This window comes from Carettochelys insculpta, chromosome 2, assembly GCF_033958435.1.
Source record: "Carettochelys insculpta isolate YL-2023 chromosome 2, ASM3395843v1, whole genome shotgun sequence".
NCBI classification, from domain to species: Eukaryota; Metazoa; Chordata; order Testudines; family Carettochelyidae; genus Carettochelys; species Carettochelys insculpta.
In genome coordinates this window covers 247,802,557-247,824,282 of record NC_134138.1, presented here as the reverse complement: position 1 = coordinate 247,824,282, position 21,726 = coordinate 247,802,557, and the positions used below count along the sequence as shown (strand labels likewise).

Genomic DNA, 21,726 nt, shown 5'->3' with positions numbered 1-21,726 from the left:
GAATTTAACTTGTAAAAATCACCTATTATGTTGCTCAAATTCTCAAAGGAAAAATTTTAGAAATCTCTACAAAAAAGTGTCCAGATTAGCTATAAACTGGCAGAGGCCATACTTTGGACAACTCTGCATCATGAAAAAGAATTTGTAACAGACTTGGCTGTAAGAATTGTGTACTCATACTACATATGCTGTTATGCCAACAAGGACAAGCATTTACCTGTAAAAGATATTACATTTTGGCTTGCATCATTTTTAAGAGTTGTGCATAAAACGCAATTCTATAATTCCAAGGCCGTAGCCACACTAGCCCCCTCTCTTTGGAGAGGCGATGGTAAATGTGGCACTTTGGAATATGCTAATGAGGCCCTTCCAGGAATATGCTGTGCCTCATTAGCATAATGGCAGCCATGCAAGCTTCAAAACATACAACGCCTGTGTAGCCAGGGGCCTTTTGAAGTGACCCCCGATTTCAAAAGCCCCTTCTTTCCAAAATCAAATGGGAAGAAGGGGCTTTTGAAATCGGGGAGTCATTTCAAAAGGCCCCCAGCTACATGGGCATCATGCATTTCGAAACCGGCAGTTTTGAAGCTTGCATGGCCGCCATTATGCTAATGAAACACTACATATTCGTGGCAGGGCCTCATTAGCATATTCTGAAGTGCCACATTACCATTGACCTTCCAAAGGGAGGCACTAGTGTGGCCATGGCCCAAGAGTATTTAAATGAAAGAAAACCCAGACACCGCAAAAGGTATATTTGTTAGGATTTTTTAAGAGTAGTTACATGATGAATGTGTAAGGTCATAAAACTTGAGTGCATTTATTCTTGCACACTATTTTATGCTACATATAAAAAACCTGAAGATTGCACATTGGGCATGCTTACCATAACGGTTTTCAACTGGGAATCCTGCTGAGCATGTTTTCCTACGAATGATCACTGCCGTGATACAAAACAAATATGTGCAAACTGCAAGGTCCCTAAAAATAGTTAATGAATTTACACAAAGGTGACACTGTCTAAATATGCAAGAGGACAAACTTCCCAGAGTTTATAACATAGAGCAGTATCCACCACAGGCTCCTCCTCCATAGGCTGCTTCCTGGCTTGATAGCTTTACACCTCGGTTTTGGCTCTCGCTTTCCCACAGTCCAGGTGTCTGGATGATTTTTTCAACAAGCTCTTCAAAGGCACACTGTACACCATCACATGTTTTTGCACTTGCCTCTGGGGGAAGAAAAATGCATGAAGTCAAGCAAGTGTCAGTGTACCTTTCAGCATCTTCTTGCTTTAACTGGAGAACAACAAAAGGTGTTTCTCTCAATATGCATCTTACACTTTTGGTACAGGAGGGAAAGTCACCACAGATAAACAGCAAGTCCTAGTATTTAAGGCAGTAGGCTTTTTACTCTCTACAGTCAGATATGAGCTTTGATACACTATGGCCATGTCTACACTTAGGAAAAACTTCTGAATGGCCATGCTAATTGGAATAAGGAGATTTCGACGTTTGCAGGGTCCTTTCAAAAAGGACCCTCATGTAGATGAGCCTGGCGTGACCAGAAACGCAGCACTTTCGAAGTGCTGCGCCCAGTGACATGCTAATAAGGCACTGACTATTCATTTCAGCACCTCATTGGTATTCTTCGATTTGGCCATTAGCAGGGCCACTTCAAAGTTTTTCCTAAGTGTAGACGTAGCCTATGTGAAATGTTAAAATAATTACCACTGGCATGTTTGAAGTTTTTTTAGAACTTTAATGTCTAGCAGTTTTAAAGGGCCTATTATACTTTACAGCACAGCACTGTACTCATAAAAGACAAGTTTTAAAATGTTAGTGAGTGATACCGAGTTAGCAGGATAAATGGTCCAGTAGTTCAGTCAGTAGCCACAGTCAGTGATGTTTTTACTGCATATCAACAAGTTTAACACCACTTTGAGAGGTCTCTTTACAACAGGAAGTGGAGCAAAGAATGATGCTAGGAACATAAAACAGCCTTTATTTTCATCTCAGCATATAGGTACTAAGGTGATGGTTGCACCAGAGGTGTAAGACTAAAGAGAGTGACTCCAACGTAATTCAGACAGTTTCTAGATGATGATCAGTTGAGAGCTCAGTCTATTTTAGTTTATAGATTGTGGCCAGTACCTTAAAAAAAAAAAAAAAAAAATCCACTTTGGATAGTTATGGAATCATATGCCTATAGGTTAAGTTTCTTCCTAGCCTCGTGGGATTCTGGTTGATTTTATAGGAAATTAAAAATATATTTTTTTCCAAAGTAAATGTTCAACAACTTAAGATCTTGACTTCTGTGATACTCTGTAGCAACAAGTTCTGCATGTTTAACTACATGTTGTGTCATGTACTTCTGCAGTTTTCAAATTTGTGACCTTTCAGGTTCATTAAAGTGTTCTCTTGCTCTTGTATTATCAGGGCAGATATACATTAGCATCTGATTTGCCGCCTCTACGCCATTTGTTTCCCCACCACCACCACTCTATGTCCCCTTTAGATAGTTCCACGATTCCAATAGTATTCCAGGATTGTAATAGTTTGCGTCCCATCTCCCATGTTCTAGTTCTGCAATATCTTTGTCCTAGTTTACAGTACCATGGGCCTTTGATCTAAGATACATAACTTCAGCTACATGAATAGCATAGCTGAAGTTGACATATGGTCAATAGCAGATGCTTTTCCACCAAATCTGACTACGTTTCCAGTACAGTATGGAGCTGACAGGAGAGTGCTTGGCAGTCAACTTATCACACTACAAATTGACCCCTTCTGGATTGACTGCAGTCTGGCAGGTAGTGTAAACATGCCTTCTGAGCATGTGTGACCAGAGGCGAACACAGCACAGAATCAGACAAAGGCACATCATTATTTATGGCATATCACTTCATCCTAGCTCAATACACAGAACAAAGAATTTAGTTGGCAAAGTTATGCCACACTGACATCCAGGTCAACACCAACAGCAGTTAATTTACAATTCAGCAATGTGCAAGATCACTGAAAGTTATTCCTTCCACCCTGAATTACTTTACATAGTTAACACTAGCTTGTCTACCCTGTCCTTATGATGCCCACACATTTAGCTTTGTCAAGGTCCCCTGGTGTGTAGCAGTTCTCTAGTCCCAAAGAACTTAATTACCTACAAGTTTGTCATCTCATTAGTCCAAACCATCCCTCACGTATCAACACATTTAAAAAACCAACCCTAATACAGACCATTGAGCTAAACCTATTTCTTTGATGATCTGAGGGCTGGCCAGCTATTTGCCAGTTCTCTCTCTGGTTTTGATTCGGCCATCAATTCAATGTTGTTTTTGCCATCCCACACAGAGTGAAATCCGTGGTCCATTGACACTAACGGCAGAACTCCCAGTCACTTCAATGAGGTCAGAATTTCATCTTTAGGCTTCATGTGCCTAGTCCAGTGGTTCCCAAACTTTTCAGTAACACAGCACACTTCAGTGAGACAAAATTCCAGGGCATATCCACATTTTTCAGCTGAATCAGTTGCTCATAAATATCACATTTAGTATAGTTACAGTCATACTAGAAAGGTTTGCAACACAGTATTGCATACAAGCAGCTAACCAAGGATCAAATGCATTAATGTTTCAAATCCACCAAAGAATACACCTTCAGTGAGCACAAGCACTTTCAAAATCAGTGCAACTCATCTATTCATATCCTAAAGCTGTTCGACATGCAGCATTCGGTTCGAGCACCTGAATTGCCCCTTTTACAAATAGGGAATTGATAATGTGAAGAATATTTTTAAAAGTGTAATTTTTATTAAATAATTGAACGGATAAGAAATTGAAATGTAATGGATCAGAGCAAAACACATACCAGAGAAAAACAGTCAACTAACCAGTTTAGCTGGAAACCTGGACCTGACAGTGTGCAAAAAGGTGGGCAAGTGAATGCTCACCATGTTAGGTCTGATTAGTAACTGCTAAAAATCTCTCAGTGGTTACTTGATTGCTTACTGTGGAGCAAGGGAGAGGAGGCAGCTCCAGAGAGTAAGCTCCCCTCCCTGCCAGTCCACTGGAGCCAGGAAGCAGCATTTAAACTGTGCCCAGTTCCAACAGGCCCCTTCCCTCCCACATTTCCGCTGCCTCTTGAGGCCAACAGACCCCTGCAAGGTTGGCGTTTCCCCCTCATGATGACTCTGCAAAGAGAGTCACCTCAGGGAGAGCTGACCAACACCACATCAGTGGGGTTGTCTGTGCCTTGCTGCCTGAGCCCCAGCTGGAGTGGAGTCAGTAATTCTCTCCTCCCTACCGCCATGCAATGGCAAGGAGAAACTGATGAAAATTCACAGCACACTTGGAGAGTTCTGGCACACTAGTTAAAAACCACTGGACCTACTCATTGGTTAGGAGTCTGGAGATTGGGATAGACACAGTTTAAGACCCATTTAAACAAGACGGCAATGTGCGTTTTGAGGCAGTTATGTTTAAGTTAATTTTGTAAAACACTTAAGCACTGTAGCTGAAAGGTACTTAGCTGATACAATAAAAATGGAATCCAATCACAGTTTTATTTGTTATATAGTGGTAATCTGAATCATCATATAGGACTTTACATGCATCTTCAAAAGCATACCTATGAACAACATGGAATGTTTCCTTGCAAATTTGAGACCTTTATTCCTGTCAACTACCCGGTTTTCCTGCAAGAAGAAACAGTGTGCTTATTATATGCTGTGACAGACATATAAGCCACAACGTAATTTTTCAACTCTGCTTACCTTATCAATCTTGTTTCCAACTAACATTTTAACTATGTCATTCCTTGTGCAGTATGTCTCCAATTCATTCAGCCAATTGTCCAGTTTAACAAAGGTGTCTCTTCTTGTGACATCATAAACTGAAAAATAGTGCCAATGGTCACTGACCTGATTTAAGGGATTTTTAAGAACTTTCCAAATAATTTATTGCAACTATTAAGTGATTTTTAGACATTCAAAATCTGAATTTTTTAAAAAGACAGGCCAGTCTACAAATCAACCTGGTTAAGTTATTGCATATACAGTTGCACACAAATGAGGTTAACCGAGTATCTCCTTCGAGCCAGATGATTGTCAAGACTTAAATACAAAGCACCAAAATTATTTTTACCCCTGGATTTCTTGCTACCAACCAGCTCTAGCAGTAGTAATACAGGCATTGAGCTCTAAGTGCTAGTACAGAGGCTTTCAATACACAGTAGAACAATACTCCAAAGAAAAGCAACAGTTAACATCAGTGGGCAGACACAAGAAGCAGGGTATCTGCCACACAGGCTTCTCAATTTCAAACACAATCTTTTCCCAAATGACATTGAGGATATGACAGAAACATTATCAGAGTTGGAAGCAGAATGGATCATCTATTTTAATCAAAATAGAATATTAAGAGTTGTCTACATGGCACCATTAATCCAGATTAAGAGAGAAATACATATTATAGGTATCTTTTAATACATCAGAAGACTGTACACAAAGTAGTTAAAGCATAATATTTTACTGTGTTCTACATTTCACCCACCCCTATGCAGGACTGTGTAAACAAGCAGGGAAGGATTTCTAAAAGAAGAGAGGTGGTTTCCTAACAGAGGATGCTCAAAATGTTTAGATGTTCCAGTAATTGGGAGGATACTAAAATTATTGGTCTTTAATTACACATATTAAAAAGCCAAATGTAATTGGAGAAGGATTAGTTTGTCCTGAATTTCTTTGTAAAGAGTAGAAAAAAAATTTAAGGTTTAAAAGTGGCATATTGATGTTGGAACCAAGTCTGGAAACCATGCAGAGTCAAGTAGGAGGGTAGCATACATACCTAGGATAACACCCTGTGCTCCTCTATAGTAGCTGGGCGTTAATGTTCTGAACCGCTCCTGACCTGCGGTATCCTAAAAATATTTAGAACACTTTCTATTACCGTTCTTGCACAAAGGGATTTATGTGCTGCTGAAATTAGAGCATTTGCAAGATCTAATATACGCAGCAAAAAACTATCAAAAAATATTGCATCACTAAATTAAAGTTTACTTCACTTTTTAGATAAAGAATTAAGATTAGATGCAGAGTGGATAAACTTCTGCTTTAAAAAGTGGCTTTTAAAGTCCAAATCTTTAGGTAAAATAAGCAAGTCTATAATGAGATGGGATACTCACATTTCGCTGAGGCTACTGATACTTTACAGCTAGCAGATAGAGACACCAGTGCAACAGTGCACTTGTTTCTAAATGAACATTTTAGGTTTGCAAACATCTCATACCGCAAGATACATGACTTTTCACTGTCCAATATTCATAATTAGCTTCAAACCAGAGAAACATGTTTAATATGAATTACAGCAAACCAAACTGTAGCAGAAGTAACAAAAAACTGATCATGTTCCTTCTAAATCTCAAGAAGCTTGTGAATCAATGGGTCTACAGAGACAAAATATTAAAATGCTGACTACATATGCTTTACTGGAGATCTGTGAAAGTACAATGAACAATATAAGCACCACAGATAACGACAGCATGTTAATAAAGGCAATCTTGAACTCAAACATTATCAGGCAAATGTCTTTTGGGTATTTGCCTGGGTATTTCCATGGTTTTTTTCCACATTAAAGTTACATACAAGTTACTAATGTAAATTGAACACGCACAACTGTGGCAATTCTCAAGCTATGTAATTTATGCCATACTAGCACAGAAAATAAAATCTTATTTGAGAAGATTTTTTTCCTTTAGAAATGTAAATATTTAGTGTGAGGAGCACTATACCTAATTTAACACGCTTAGTTATCAAGCTCAAAGAATATAGTCTGTTGTATATACACTTCAAGTAGAATGTTGTATGTTCCATAGATAATATTTACCCATACTCAAAATTAACAGACTTTTCCTTCTAATCTAACTCCATATTCTCCTCTATAGTTGGTGGCTTTTAAAATGTTATCTGAATACAGTAAAGTCTTTTCCCATAAAAAAATTCTACAGTAGAGACCCATTTGCTAATTTCAGATACTAGAGCTGATACTATAACTGTGTGACCTACACAGAAAATGGGAAAATACTACCAGTAATGCTTTTATGAATGGCCCAATTTAAAAAAAAAAAAACTTTACTAAAAATGCCTGTTAATATGGCAAATCCCTTCAACTGCATATTTCCAGAAAACCCACCACCATTATTAAAAAAGCAATAAACTATGACAGACTCAGGTGTTTTATTATAGTCGGGACTTACCCATATTGCCAGCTTGGCTTTATTTCCATCAACTGAAATTGTTTTCACCTTGAAGTCAACACCTAGAAGAGTAAATAGCTTTTAATTCTCCTGTATGACAAAATTATGTCTTTAAAAAAAACAAAAAAACAAAAAACCAACAATAAAAGAGTCAAGTAAATCAGAAATCAAGTTGTGCTTTGACAGTAGCAGACTAGTTAAATCTGTTACTTTTTACTTTTTTTTTTTTTTTTTTTTCCCCCCCCGGCCCTACACCAGGTTCCAATGTTACAGTTTAGAAGAGTCTTGAGGTAATCACAAGCCATGGACCAATAGGTATATCATGGAAGTGAAGCAGGTATTAATATTTCCTACATGAAGTGTAGCACTCCTGACTATGCTCTTCAAGATAGCTGCTTAAATAAAGTTAAATGAAGTTTTTAAGACAAGGCCTGATAAAGCCCTGGCTGGAAAGATTTAGCTGGTCCTGCTTTGAGGAGGTGGTTGGACTAGATGTCCTAAGGTCTCTTCCTACCCTAATCTTCTATGATTCTATGACAATAGCCACTGAAGACCTCTGAGGGTCACAAGTTCAGCTTAGAATTTCAGAGGTTTTTCCTGAATTGCCAAGTAAGATCGTCACTATGCACGGAAATATACAGCTAGATGACAACTAGTTATGCCTTAGCAGAAGTTACGAGAAAGGAAAGTGTACTATTTTATAATGTAATCACTCTCCAAAGTTGACTGAGCACTGTGCTTTGTATGTATGTCACAAGGGGAGTTCATTCCCAGGAGGAAGTTCTTAATATTTGTAAACTGTTTTTCTGCTCCAAAATTGGAACAAACTTATATCAGCAGAATAAAATAGTTCAGCTCCTCTATTTCTATTAGCTCAGCACAAACAACCCCCAAAAAACTTAACTGATAGCATAAAGGAGATACTTTTACAATGGGAGACTGCCAATTTACAATAACACTATCATGGAAGTTAACCCTGTGGAACCATAGTCTCCCTCCTTCATCCAATAGTAAAATAGGGCCTCATATCATCCATGACAGGAAAAGTAGTTTCAGGGTTTTTAAAAATAAGTACATTTAAGCTTCAGTCCATGCTTATGCATATGTATACTAGACTGTGCTTTTTAATTTCCCCTTTAGAGAATTTCACAGAACAGTCCATGGCCAGTGTAAGCCACATTTTTTTTTTTTTTTAAACTATTTACACCCACCAAATAAGTTAAGCGCCAAAAGTAAGCACTGTAGCAATGTCCAGGTTGTGAAATCAGAATTTTAGTTAGGAGTTTGATGATATAAGATTTCAGCCTATGCCCAACTGATTACATAGAAGCTTTTCTAATGTATTTCTCCCACTTGTAAGTCTTAATTTGTTACACTATAGACTAAATAGTAAGTTAACTCTACTGTATTTGGCATTCATGTCACCACTTCTTTTAAATCCCTGATTTTCTGAATTGGTTGTTCCGTATGTCTCCAATGTTTCATTGATGCTAGTTTTTGCTTTGTTATATGGTACATGCATCTGTCAGGACAATTCTGCATATTAAGTGGTAGCATGACATTTGATCCTATTAGCCCCCAAACATGTGCGACTAGACTAAATTATCCCCTCTATAGGGCACTTGCAGTCTTTTCATAAGGCCAGAAAATTTCAGCACAAAGGCAAGATTTGGAATTCCACCTGAGCTGGGTCACAACTACAATGAAATGGATAATTCAAGACCACCACCAAAGGGGTTAAATATATAATTAATGCTGGCTTAAAGAAGATTGGTTTTATCAGACAAATCTGCTGTTTGACAGGTTTGGTTGATAAAAGCAACTACACCTCAGGAAAATTAGTCTGAATTAAAGGTGTGAATCAAAAGTGGAGTAGTTAAATTACATTAAACCCCTATTTACACACAGTTAACCAAATTAAGTCTACTTTAATTCTGAGTAACTATACTACACATGATTAAAATGTCAGACTAAAAACTCATTGATTGAAGACAAAATGTAGTTGTTAATGGAGAAGTATCAATTATCCAGGTTCTTTCTAACAAGTCCTCATGGAATTTGGTTTTGGTCCAATGCTGTTAATTTCAGTGACCTACGTTGGAGTGAGCAAACATTTTAGGTCAGACCCCCTCTTCATCCCTGCAATTAGACAGCTCCCCCGCCAAACCAATGGAAATTCACTCTGAAGACCCCTCCCACCTCTAGCAGTGCCAGGTCAAGAGCTTGACCCATGATCCAGCTTGGGGAGGAAAAAGCAAAAAAAACTCTTGCACACAAACAAACAGAGCTTGTTTAAAGCACCCCCCTCTCCCTCTCCCTCTCCCTCTCCCACACACACACACACTTTCTAGCCCTCCCAGGCAGTTCTTTAAAGGGAACAACAACAACAAAGCCTGGATTCACTCAGGAAACTGAAACAAAGTGGTGTCCCAGTAAAAGCACACATATACTGCCCCCCACTCAGATAACTCTGCAAAACCTGACTCAAGGGACACGTACGTAACATTGCTGGGAGACCCAGACTGGAAAGGATTCCAGTGCTCCCAAGAGACAGTGAATACTTGGTGGTGTGTGGAGGGGGAGAGAGCAGGAGGACTGGCAATGCAGTTCACCTGAGCCTGGAGAAGCAATGAGTAGGCAGCAGAGGCCCGCACAGGGTGGGGCCCGGGGAAGTGGAAATCATTCTGGCCCTCTGCCAAGAGCAGAGACAGCCTGGCAGGGCTGGTGACAGGAGAGAAACTGCAGGAGGTAAAGGAGGGCCCCGACCGGGAAGGAAGAACTGGAAATTAAGCGGGCTTGCTGCTAGCATAGACCAGGGAGGCAGGCAGCAAGTGCTGCACAGGGCAGGTGACTGGAAAGAGGCTGAGGGAAGCAACAGAGGGCCTCAGCAGGGGGCAGGAGCCAATCACTGTGCCCCCCTTTTGAAATTTCATGCCCCACCCCCCCGTTTGCACTCCCCTGATCTAGATGATTGAAAACCTCTGCTAGAAAAAATATGCAGATGACAAAGATTGCTGAGATAGTAAATAATGGGAACTTGTTACTGTCAAGGTTAGGGTTAGTTAACCCTAGTTAAACAGTTAAACCCAGTCAAACAGTTGTTATACAACCAATTGTAAGGTATTTTATCTGGGAACAAACAATACAGGTTAATCTTACATGATGGAAGTGACTTAGAATTCTAAGTGCAAGACTGGCAAAATGGATAAATGAGACCCTTGGTGTACGCATGGATTATTAAGCACAAATAGGAGATGCACTCTTGAAGTGGTATGTGGATATCCTGGAGAGTACACAAGAGAACCACAAAAGTGTTTTGGAGCTGGAAAACAAGGAACAGCCTTACAGTATGAACGGAGCCCAATGCTGATATGAAATGTGTATCTGCTTCCCCATCTCTGAACACAGCCCATAGACATCCGTAGCTGTAAAGCAGATATTCACAGACCTGGAGGGCTCTAAGTACTAGGTTTGATAAGTTGACCTCAATGAGGAGATCATTGACATGCAGCCTGATCACCGTGCACAGGTTTTACACAGGGAGAAGATTTGATGAGACCATCTCACTTTTTCCGACAAAGGCACAAAATGCAATGGCTAAAAGTTGGAAAAAATTAAAACTGAAGTAAGAACCTCCCAGCAGTGAGGGTAAACAATGGAACAGTTCAGCTCACCAGAAAAAGATGGTAGACTCATCACTGTCTGGAGTCTTTAAAATAAGATTACATAGCTTTCTAAATTATATGGCTTAATCCAGCTTCTGGAAGAAGCACCTGTGTTTGTCTGTAGCCAGGCTTTTCTCTTTATGAATCTCCACGTTCATTCCCTTCCCTAATGTGCCTGGTAGAACAGGATTGCCTGCATTGTCCTCAGCATGGTCAAAACACTTGCAGCTTTGCATTAATACAACAGCTATAATCAAATTTCATGCTTCAGAACTTCAGCCAGTCAACTGAAGGCAACAGGCTGTTCCTCAGCTCTGTGCCTTTCTTGGGGAGACCAAAGCATCTAGCTCAGCAGGACAGAGTGGTGGAGCACCCCAGAATGTAGGTAGAAGGGCTCAGTATGTTTTGTTGTTGCAGTGTAAAAAATAGATTGCCAGATGCATCCATTATTGTATACTTGATCAGTCCATCAAGTGACAGTCTCCAGCAGACCTGCTGACAAGGGGAGGGAGGGCTGCAGGAGGTAAAGGGTCACTTGCTCCGGGACCCAGTGTTTCAAAGATGGCGGCAGAGACCTGGGCCTCTCTAAAGTGCTTCAGCAGCACTGCTGCACACAGCTCTGAAGCGGGGAGGGGTGCCCAGTGAGCAACACTAATGGCTCACTGCCCTTGGTCCGCCTCCCACCATGTCCTAGGGACCATGGTGGCCCTGCTGGTCAAATGGGGATCTCTGTGACCCAAGCTTCTTCCAGGTCTTCAGTTAGTACCTCCATTGCCCTAAGTCTGGTGTTAGAATAAGTGGTACAGAAAAGTGACTTTAATTTGTTCCCAGTTACTTATTTGGCTTAGATTATGGATCATATGATGTATTGCATAATATCAGGATGAGTTATAGCCATTTTAACGCCCTTCACAAACTTCACTATCCACACACATACTCCTCTCATTCTGGGGCCCATCTCTCCCTCCTAAATACAATTCAATTAATGTTGGACAGTTATTGCTGCTCATATCACCCACATATTCCTGGAACACAGGATTTCAGAAACTCTGGATATTCCCCTCTCTTCTTGGGCCACTTGCCTAGGTGGGAATAGTTGTTTTGCGTAGTTAAGGAAGAACCCACTTTCTACCATTCAGACATCTGTTCCTTGAATGAGTGTGAGGGGGAGTTCAGTGTCCAGTACAACATAAAGACACTCTAGAGTAGAAACGGCTACAGTTCTGGAGTGCTTAATTGAATCTTTCTCAAAATACCCAGTTCCCTAGGTGGCCACCTAAGCAACCTACCAAATAAGTGCCAATCTGCTATTACTTTTGAGAGATTGTACTGGACTTCTCACAAAGTTCAGCAAGAATTCTTTTGCACATGGCTGTGACAATTCATGAATACCATGGGAGTTGCATCTGTTAGCACTAAAATAGGTCTCCTTCAGTGAGAGTCCACATCTACAGCTCCCATCTTTAAGAAGACAGAATACACATTACAACTTTGCACAAAATGAATTCAAAATTGAGACAAAAAGTATAACAGCACCAAATTACTGTTTATACTCCTGTAGCATTTAACTCCATTTTTGGGTATGTCTACACTTCAAAGGCACATCACAGCAATGCTTCAATATGGACATTACCTATGCCAATGGGAGGCAGTCTCCCATTGGTGTAGGTAATCCACCTCCACAACAGACAATACAGCATTGTCTAAAATAGGGATTAGGTCAATTTAACTACACTACTTAGAGGTGTGGATTTTTTTTTTTTAAAACACTCTCAAGCAACATAGTTGAACTGACAATTTCTAGTGTCGACCAGGATGATGACTGAGAAAAAATCATGCCCTCCCGGCTTTAATGAAGACAAGATGGGGCTGAACCTCATTATCAGTTGTGCAAGCAGACAAACTAACTAACTATCTTCTACCCATGGTGGTTTAAATGCTTATGAAGCAGCGCTTAGCGCATACTTACCAATTGTTGCTGCAAGTTCTGGGTCAAACGTATCATCTGTGAACCGCAACAAAAGGCTGAAGAGGAAAGGAGGAGAGTAAAAGATACTATTAGAACACCAAGTATTTTGTTGTTGCAGCATAACTGCAGCTTGCTAGAGGCACCTATAATTACTATATACCACATATCTTAAAGCAATGTCACATTCATATAAAACAAGATACACCTGAGTGTCACTTTCAAGACAGTACAGGGAAAAAGGACTGCGTATCAGCTCACTGTGTAACTAACATTCACTATGTTTTCAGAAAGTTATTTTTACTCCTCACTTCCAATACTGGAAAAGCAACGAGGGGTCCTGTGGCACCTTATAGACTAACAGAAATGTGTGAGCATAAGCTTTCGTGGGCAAAGACCCACTTCGCCAGATGACCTGCATCTGGCAAAGTGGGTCTTTGCCCACGAAAGCTTATGCTCACACATTTCTGTTAGTCTATAAAGGTGCCACAGGACCCCTCGTTGCTTTTGCAGATCCAGACTAACATGGCTACCTACCCCTTTGATACTTTCTTCCAATACTGGGTAAGCCTCTTTGAGGCTTAAGTCTCCTGCTCTGACTGTTCAGAATATTTTATTTCTAATGCTCTATTTCAAGTCTCATGCAACAGTGCAAAAAAAAAAAAAAAAAAAAAAAAAAAGGGGGGGGGGGGGAGGATATAATTAGGTAATGCCCCCAAGACATTTTGCAACTTTGAAAGAAGGTTCCAGAGTACAAGTTAACTCAAAGTAGGAGGAATCTAAGGGGGGGGGGGGGGCGGAAAAAAACAAAAAACAAAAAACAAAAAACACAAACACATGTGCAATGAATAGTCAGCATGCTTAGACCTAAAAAGCCACAGAACTTTAGTGGTATTAGTAAAAGAAAAATAACAACTCAACCCCTCCTGCAACTATTTCCAGTGGATAGGTCCCAAGACACTCTGAAAAATACTAATGCAGCCACAACACAAAATTAAATTTCTGATGAAACTGTAAATACTAGAAGTTAAATTTTACATTGTACCAGGGTGGCTGGCACATCATATTATAGAAAATTTAGTAATGGGCCCTGTAACATCTGTTATCCAAGAGCTGCCAGTCCTTTGAGAGGGATTTCACCCACATTTCAGAACCCTGGTCAGAATACAGGGTGACTTGTAGAAAACTGCAAGTCACAATAAAAGACAAGAGAACTTGCAGACAGAAAAAAAAAACCCACAGATGAAGGCCAGAGAATCACCAAGAAAAGGCAACACCGCATAATCAGTGACTCCCTATTAAGAACAGGTAGGCATGTCCCCAGAGCTGACCTGGAGAATAAAAGGGTATGCTGTGTACCAGGAGCTAAGATACGGGATGTGGACCTGGAGAGATGAACAGCAGTGGGTAGGAGAATGGACAGTAAATGGAACGATAATGCTGATACCAGAGGAGCTAGTCAGGTAGATACTGTCAGAATGAGTTACTCAAATCAGCTATGGAATCTAGGTGAAGCCAACTAGAAACAACTGAGAAGTTTGTATAGCATTGCAAGGAACCTGGATAACAAAATGGAAGAAGAACTAGAAAAAACAGGTGCTGGAAGTGAAACCCGATATTATAGGGATAACAGAAACATGGTAGAACAGTAGGCAAGGAATACAGGTAATTGAACAGCATGTACTGTTCAGAAGATGGAAATAAAAGTAAAGGTGAAAGAATAGCCTTAAATGTTAATGAGAAAATATACTGAAGAAATTCAAAGTGATGAATGGCTAAAATAGAATTGGTTTTGGCCAAAATCACTTTGGAGAATTAAGCAATAGAGGTTCTCGTGGGATATGCTACAGGCCCCTGGGATCCAATCTCGATATAGACAAAAACCTCTAATGTTTTTCATGAAATAAACACTACTAGGAACTGCAGGATTAGGGAAGTTGTTAACTTCCCAGATACAGACTGAAGGACAATTGCTGCTAATTATACAAGGGTCCACATTTTCTTGGATGCAACAGCTGACAGACCTATTCACCAAACAGTTGCTGAAACCACAAAAGGTAATGCTATTTTGCAACTAGAGTCCCTAATTTCAAAATGGCAACCATTAAAAAAGCTGAAGGAATTAGTTAGGGAATTGGACTGAACTAAAGAAGTCAAGGATCCAAATCTGGAGGAGGCTTAGAATCACTTTACCTCAGAGCTGTGGAAACCATCCAAAACCTGCATCCCAAGCAAAGGGAAAATTTTTGTAGGAAGGTTGCAGACCAAGCATTTCAAACAGATAATTAAGGCTACATCTGCACTACAAGATGATTTTAATAAATCTGAATTGAATTTTGTAACGCTGGGTTTCATAAATTCAAATTTGACTATACTCCCCTCCCCACAAATTACCACAAAGTCAACTTATTGCTGCTACACTGTACCCCCCAAACATCAACTGTTGCAGAGGTGCATTGTGGGAATGTATCCCTCAGTCCTGTAGCATTCTGGGTATTTTTCACTGATGCATTATGGGAAAAAAATGCCCTGCAAATGGTTGCGAGTATGTGATGTCATCTTCCCACACTGCATTGCTCTCATTCCCTTCGTGTTGGAAGCAAACAGCCATTTTTCCAGAAGGAAAGAACAAAAAGCAAGGAATCACAATGTGTACGTGCTCTCGGATCACCCAGATGACTGTGGCACATCATGTGGTTCCTCAGGTACTTTGCCCCCCATTGAAACTGCAGCATGGCATGAAAGAAATTAACATTAGAAAGAAAGCATCAAAAAAAAAAAATTAACTGAATTCTCTTGCTTTTATAACTGAATTCTCAAGGATTTTACAGAATGTGGCAGGTGTCGGAGTCTTCTCATCTGGCCCTCCAACCACTGTTCCCCCTCCCTTGATTTCAAAAATACCAGCCCTGAAAAACATTACAGGAACAATGCAAAGCTTGAAGAAAGAGAAGGATAGGAAAGATTAGGGGAAAAAAATACATTTTTGATGCAGGATATTTGGCTTCCTGCTACACAGAAGTGCTCAACATGGGGGATGGAATTCCCTCATCACATTAGGAGGGTGTGGGCTCTTCGGCTGAAGGGCCAGTTGACATGGTCCCTTCAGTGTTGCTCAAGCTGGGGGTGGGGGGGCATCTGCAACTGACTGTGCAGGGCTGGCCCTCCTCATCACTTTAGAGGGGTGTCATGGAGCATGGGGGTTGTTGGTTGAAGGGCTCAGGCAAGGATGGCAAATCCCCGAAATCTTTGCCGTGGGGGGAGACTTTCCCCTGGTGACAGCAAGCCCCATAAATCTTTGCTACAGGGGTGCTTCCCCTCTGGCAACAGCAAGCCCCCAAAAATGTTTCCCACCCTTGCAGCCCTAACCATACGCAAGCCAGGACATGGTGCTGCCTGGCAGCATGGTTGACACTGAACAGCAGGCACATCTTTTTATTGGGTCATAGGCTAGCCACATGATGTGGGTGAGCACAGGAAAAACCCTGACTGCATGGCACCTGTGGCAGACAGGGTGGGCTGCCCCTGTGCAAATGTAAACTGCAGAGAAGAAGCTTCTCATCCTCTCATACAAGCATAATCCCCACAGACTAGATGCCACATGGTGCAGTGGGGCAGGGGCTAGTGCCAGCATGGGGCGGGGGAAAAAATATATATATATATAATATCCCCAAGTGCTGAGCTTACAGAGCCACGATCTCCATGTTGGAGCTATCTTTAACAAGTAAATACACTCACTGTGCTCACAGCAAAGAAAGAAAGAAGCTTCTCAGCCTCTCTTACAAGCATGATCCCCCAGGCTAGCTACCATGGACTTCCTGGTGCCGAATTCCTCTTACCTAACTCCTGTGCACCTGGAAAGCAATGGAGATGGAAGCAGCCATACAGAACAATGGTGGAGCATTGTGGGATACATATGGGACACCTCTGGAAGCTAATAAGTCTATTAAAAGACATGTTTCAACACTCGCCTTAATTCGAACTTTTAAATTGGAACTTGACGCTATGTCGAGTTGCTTCTCATAGTGTTATAATATCTACGTTAGCACTGCTTAAAATGGAACTAATGGTATTTACAGTGAAGATGGTGACATTGTAAAAAATAAATAAAAAAAAAAAAAAAAAATCGAACTAATTGCCTTAAATTCAACTTTATCATGTACAGTAGACATAGCTTAAGAGAGAGCATACAAGGAATGGAAGATGGGCTGGATCAGCAAAGAAAGTGAAAAGCTCTCTCTTGAGGTCAGGAAGCATGTGTATAAAATGAGAATTGTCAAAAGCCAAGCAGAGTTGGACCCTGCAAAGGAAATTAAAATAAATTGTGAAAATAGGTTCTATTTGCCATATAAGAAAGAAGAAAACGGGAAAGAAATAGCGGGATTACAAAATAAAGAGGATTGTGTTGAGATTAAAGATAGTCTAGGTATGGCTCAACAACTAAATTAATACTTTACCTCAGTTTTTAAATAAAACTAATGAAGAGCTTAGGGTCAGTGGCACGGCAGCTAAAGGGAATGATTACATAGAAATAGAAATCAAACTCAAACAGCTGAAACCGACACTGAAGTAATAAAAATTAGGTGAAATTTAATAGTTCAAAGTCACATACTTAGTGATTAAAATAAGAAGAATGTCCGATATATGCTAGGAACGAATCAGCTGGAAATGGCAGAGTAAGAGAAGGACCTGGGTATACTGGCTGATCACAAGATGACAATGAGCCACCAATGTGATGAAGCTGTGAAAAAGGCTAATGCAGTTTTTACAATGAAACAAAGTATTTCCAGTACACAGGAAAGTCTTAATGACATCAAAAGGTACTGGGGAGACTTCCTCTTCAACTCTGTATGTGATTCCAGTCCCTCATGTTTAAGAAAGATTAAAGTGGAATAGGTGCACAAAAGGGCTACTAGGTGCACAAATATAAATAAATAAAAACCACTCTTATGAAAGGAGACAAAGAGCTTGACTTGTTTAGTCTGATCAAAAGAAGGTTCAAGGGACATATGATAACCCCTCTGATGTATTTATAAAGTGCAAACATAAAGATGTAGAGGAGTTAAGTGCACACATGCACACAATGGACATAACTGGGCTCTCAACTAACTTAGGCATGAAATTAAACAAAGGTTTTAAACCACCAGAGTACTGATGGTTCTGGAACAGCTTTCCAAGGGGAACAGTGCAGGCAAAAATAACCATCTGGATCAAGACAGTTTGATTAAGTTTATACAGAGATTAGTGTTTCATCACCAGCCTTTGTTTATTTTCCAGCATAAGCAGTCTCTTTATACTAGATAGAGAGGCTGAGTAACTACTGAGAATTCTTTCCTAGGTGCCCCGCTGCTTTGTCAGGGGCCAATTCCCATATCTGGAGCTAGGAAGGAATTTTCCCCTGGGTCAGACTGACAAGGACCCTGACTTTTTTTTCGGGGGCGGGGGGGCTGGGGTTTGGCCTTCCTCTGTATCCTGGGGCATGGGACACTTTGAGGCTTAACTAATGTAAACGATGGATTCTATGTAACTTGAAGTTTTTAAATCAAGAGTAGAAGGCTGCAGCAATTCTGTCAGAAGTTGTGTTTCTGCTACAGGACTGGCTGTGTAAGATTCTGGAGCCTATCATGTGCGGGAGGCCAGATGATCATTGTGATCTCTTCTGGCCTTCAAGTCAATGTACAAGGATTCTCATTTTGGCATACTAGACATAATATTAGGCTAAAGTTTATTTTAAGTTATTGATCAGTGATTTTACATGTTTGGGACAAGAGTATATAACCATGTGGCAAACAGTTGATAACTATGATGGACATCCTGTATTGATTTTCGCTGTCTAGTGCAGGAAAACACAGGGCATCTGAAGTGTGATACTTTCAAAATCTAGAAGTCAAGCTTATTTTACAGAGTATTTGAACTTAAAAGTGCTGTATGGCTAGAGGCGTGACGATAATACTTTCATATATATCTGAGAGTGTGCATACTATAAGTACTATCTGCTTTCTTTACCTACAGCCCAAAAAAGAGCTTACTTAAGGAACAGTTAAATTGTCTAATCAAAAGTTGTGTTTTAGTGTTAAAAAAAAACAAACCTACTACTACTGTAAAAAAATAATACTACTTGATACGAAGTTGTAGTTTCCCCTCCCATATAAAGAAAACTTTTAAATGCTAAGGGGGTTTAATGTTATTCCTGGATATAAAATAATAAAAAACATTATGACAGAGATTAGAGATTTTTAAATGCCTATTTTGAGATATTTAATATCTACAATAGGTAAACAAGACTTGGGAGTTATTTATCTAAGTTTAAACTTTTAGAAGGTCACAGAACAAGAGATGACTTGAAGAAAAAAAAGTTTCTTTTAGATTAGGTCATGTCTGCCATCACAAGATTATTGCAACACTTTACAGTTCAGATATCAGAGGATTCAAAAGAAGTTAGCTGTCACTTCATTTAAACTATTACAGGCAAGATTTTTTTTTTTTTAAAATCAGTAGCTGTTTATGACTTGTCTGCTGCAAAAATAGCACAACTGAATTCTTGTTTTAAAAAAAGCATTTATTCCTAAATGTAATCTAATTAAGAATAATTAGGTTTTTAATTTCTAAGTGTCAGTTAGCATCATAAAGAGTAATTTAAACACAAAGTGAAAACAAAATAGTTCAATTGATAATAAAAACTTACAAACAGACAAAAGAAAGAAGAATGATACTTGCGACAGAGTTTGATTGATGGATATTTAATTTGCGAACATTAAAAGTCAACTGTACAATTTGTGACTTAGTATCTTAAAGCTGTAACACAAGGTCTGCTGTCATTAAGTAATTACTGTGTTATCCCCAACTTTCCAATCCCACCATCATTTCCCACAGCTGTGAAAATGAATAAAAATACATTAAAATAGGACTTAAAATAAACACTATTATCCATCAAACAACAAACAATAATAAAAGTCAAATTCTGTCAAGCCTAACTATGATCCACTCAGGTGTACATGACTACAATTTGGTCAGGAGTCTGGCTTTCCAGGTCTCATTTGAAAGAGTCAGTAATAGGAAAATGGAGGCACATCAACATATGTGAGTAAGCTGGTTTTGGTATTTTTATTTAGTCTCTGTTTTAGTTAGCTCAGGGGACTGTCCAAAGAACTCACTGTCAGAAAGTTTATTCTAGTATGACCCCTGGGTACTGGGAAGCAGAGGTCTAGAAGTAATTTAACAAATTGCACCCAAAGCACAGTGCTGAGATGTAGACAGCTCCTGAACACAGAATGAGGAGACAGCTAGGTAAGGGGTTTCCCCCTCGATAAACAGGAAGTGAAACAACCTGACTATGCAAAGGAACAAGGAGGAAGGTCTCCGACAAGGAGGTGGGGTGAGGCTACAGCACACACACAGATCCTCAAACCTGAGGCACGTAGCAGACTGTGACCCAGGCTAGGATACGTAGGGCCCCAGCTAGGTGTGAGCAGGGAGGGAGGGAGAGAAGGAAGGGCCCGGACCTAGCAGGAGAGCTGGCTGTCACCACTGCCGACCGGAGGGGCTGCTAATTGTCAGCAGGACGGCGGCCGGAAGGAGGGAGGGAGGGACCGAGAGGGGGCCTGCTGGCTGTCACCAGAGCCAGAGAAGAGGATTCGGGTCCCAGAGCGGGGGATGGGGGGGACCTCTCCCGCTAAGTGCGAACACGAGAGGGCCCCGGATCCAAGATGGGGGGCCGAGGCGCCTCACCAGGGCCGAGGGGGAGAGACTCGGCCCGAAGGGGAGGGGCCGCTGGCTGTCACCAGGGCCGGGGCGGGGCTCGCGCTAAAGGGGGCGCTGGCTCCCAAGGGCCCGGGAGAGGGGCGCTGGCCGTCACCAGGGCCGGGGTGGTCGGACATGAGAGCCGCACGCCTGCTGGCTGGGAACAGAGCCGAGCCGACGGGGGCAGGGCAGCCAGCACGGCACGGGGCCCTCCCACGACAAGACGGCCTAGGAGCCTGGCCCCGCAGGGCGGGAGCAGCCCCAGCTCACCTGGACTTGCCGACGCCGCTCTCGCCGATGATGAGGATCTTGAGCGTGGTCAGTATGTCCTCGTCCATCCCGAGCGCCCAGCGACCCCGGCCGACCCAACCCTCTTCTCCCTGCCTGCTCAGTGCAGCAGCTGACCGTGGCTACGCATGCGTACGCAGCCTTTCACCCGTTTTCTAGTGCAGCCTTTCTACGCATGCGTTTTGACCCGCTTCGGCTTAGATGTGTTCTCGCCTCCGATTCCGAAGCCTTCCCTGCAGCGCATGCGCCGCACAAGGTCGATGGTATGTTCGGTGGGGTGGTGTTACCGCACGGCCCGGAACGGTCCGGCTCGGCTTCCGTGCGCTGCGTCATCCACGATGAGACTGGGGCCTTTGGCTGCTTCTGCTCTGTCCCCGGCCTGGGCGCAGCCTGGGGTTCTGTTCTGTGGTCTGACAGAGTCTAACCTCCGCCCCAGTAACCAGACTAGCGCCACTCCAGCTGCAGGCAGTTGCAGCCTGTACAGTGCGACGTGGGTGGCAGCTGGGCTTGGACACTAGCTGAGAGCCAGGAGGCGTGTGGGCTGGGAAGCCGGCAGCAACCCCCGGAGATATGCCTGGCACGCTGGCTGCAGCCGGACCAGTAGTGTGTCTAGCCATGCTGGGCGGCACGGTCACAGCTGCACCGCGGAAATATCCTTATTAGTGACCAAATATACACGGAGATGTGGGATATACATGGATAAGGGGCTCTTTTTAGGGGGGTTGGGGCCCTTAGTGACTTGGAAGTGGGGAAATGAGGACATTTGTCATGGGGAGAGGGGGAATTGTCAAGGACCAGTCGGCACACCCGTTCGTCCATTTTT

General features: G+C 41.6%; 1 protein-coding gene across 1 annotated transcript; it reads right to left on the bottom strand.

The window, feature by feature from the left end:
* Window positions 1-609: 609 nt before the first annotated feature.
* RAB18 (RAB18, member RAS oncogene family) lies at window positions 610-21,464 on the bottom strand. Its single transcript, XM_074986284.1, has 7 exons — window positions 20,886-21,464; window positions 12,879-12,934; window positions 7,245-7,306; window positions 5,837-5,909; window positions 4,768-4,886; window positions 4,623-4,689; window positions 610-1,228 (listed from the first exon to the last, which is right to left on the bottom strand). The coding sequence occupies exons 1-7, from the start codon at window positions 20,951-20,953 to the stop codon at window positions 1,053-1,055; spliced, it is 621 nt and encodes a 206-aa protein (XP_074842385.1). The 5' UTR covers window positions 20,954-21,464; the 3' UTR covers window positions 610-1,052.
* Window positions 21,465-21,726: the final 262 nt, after the last annotated feature.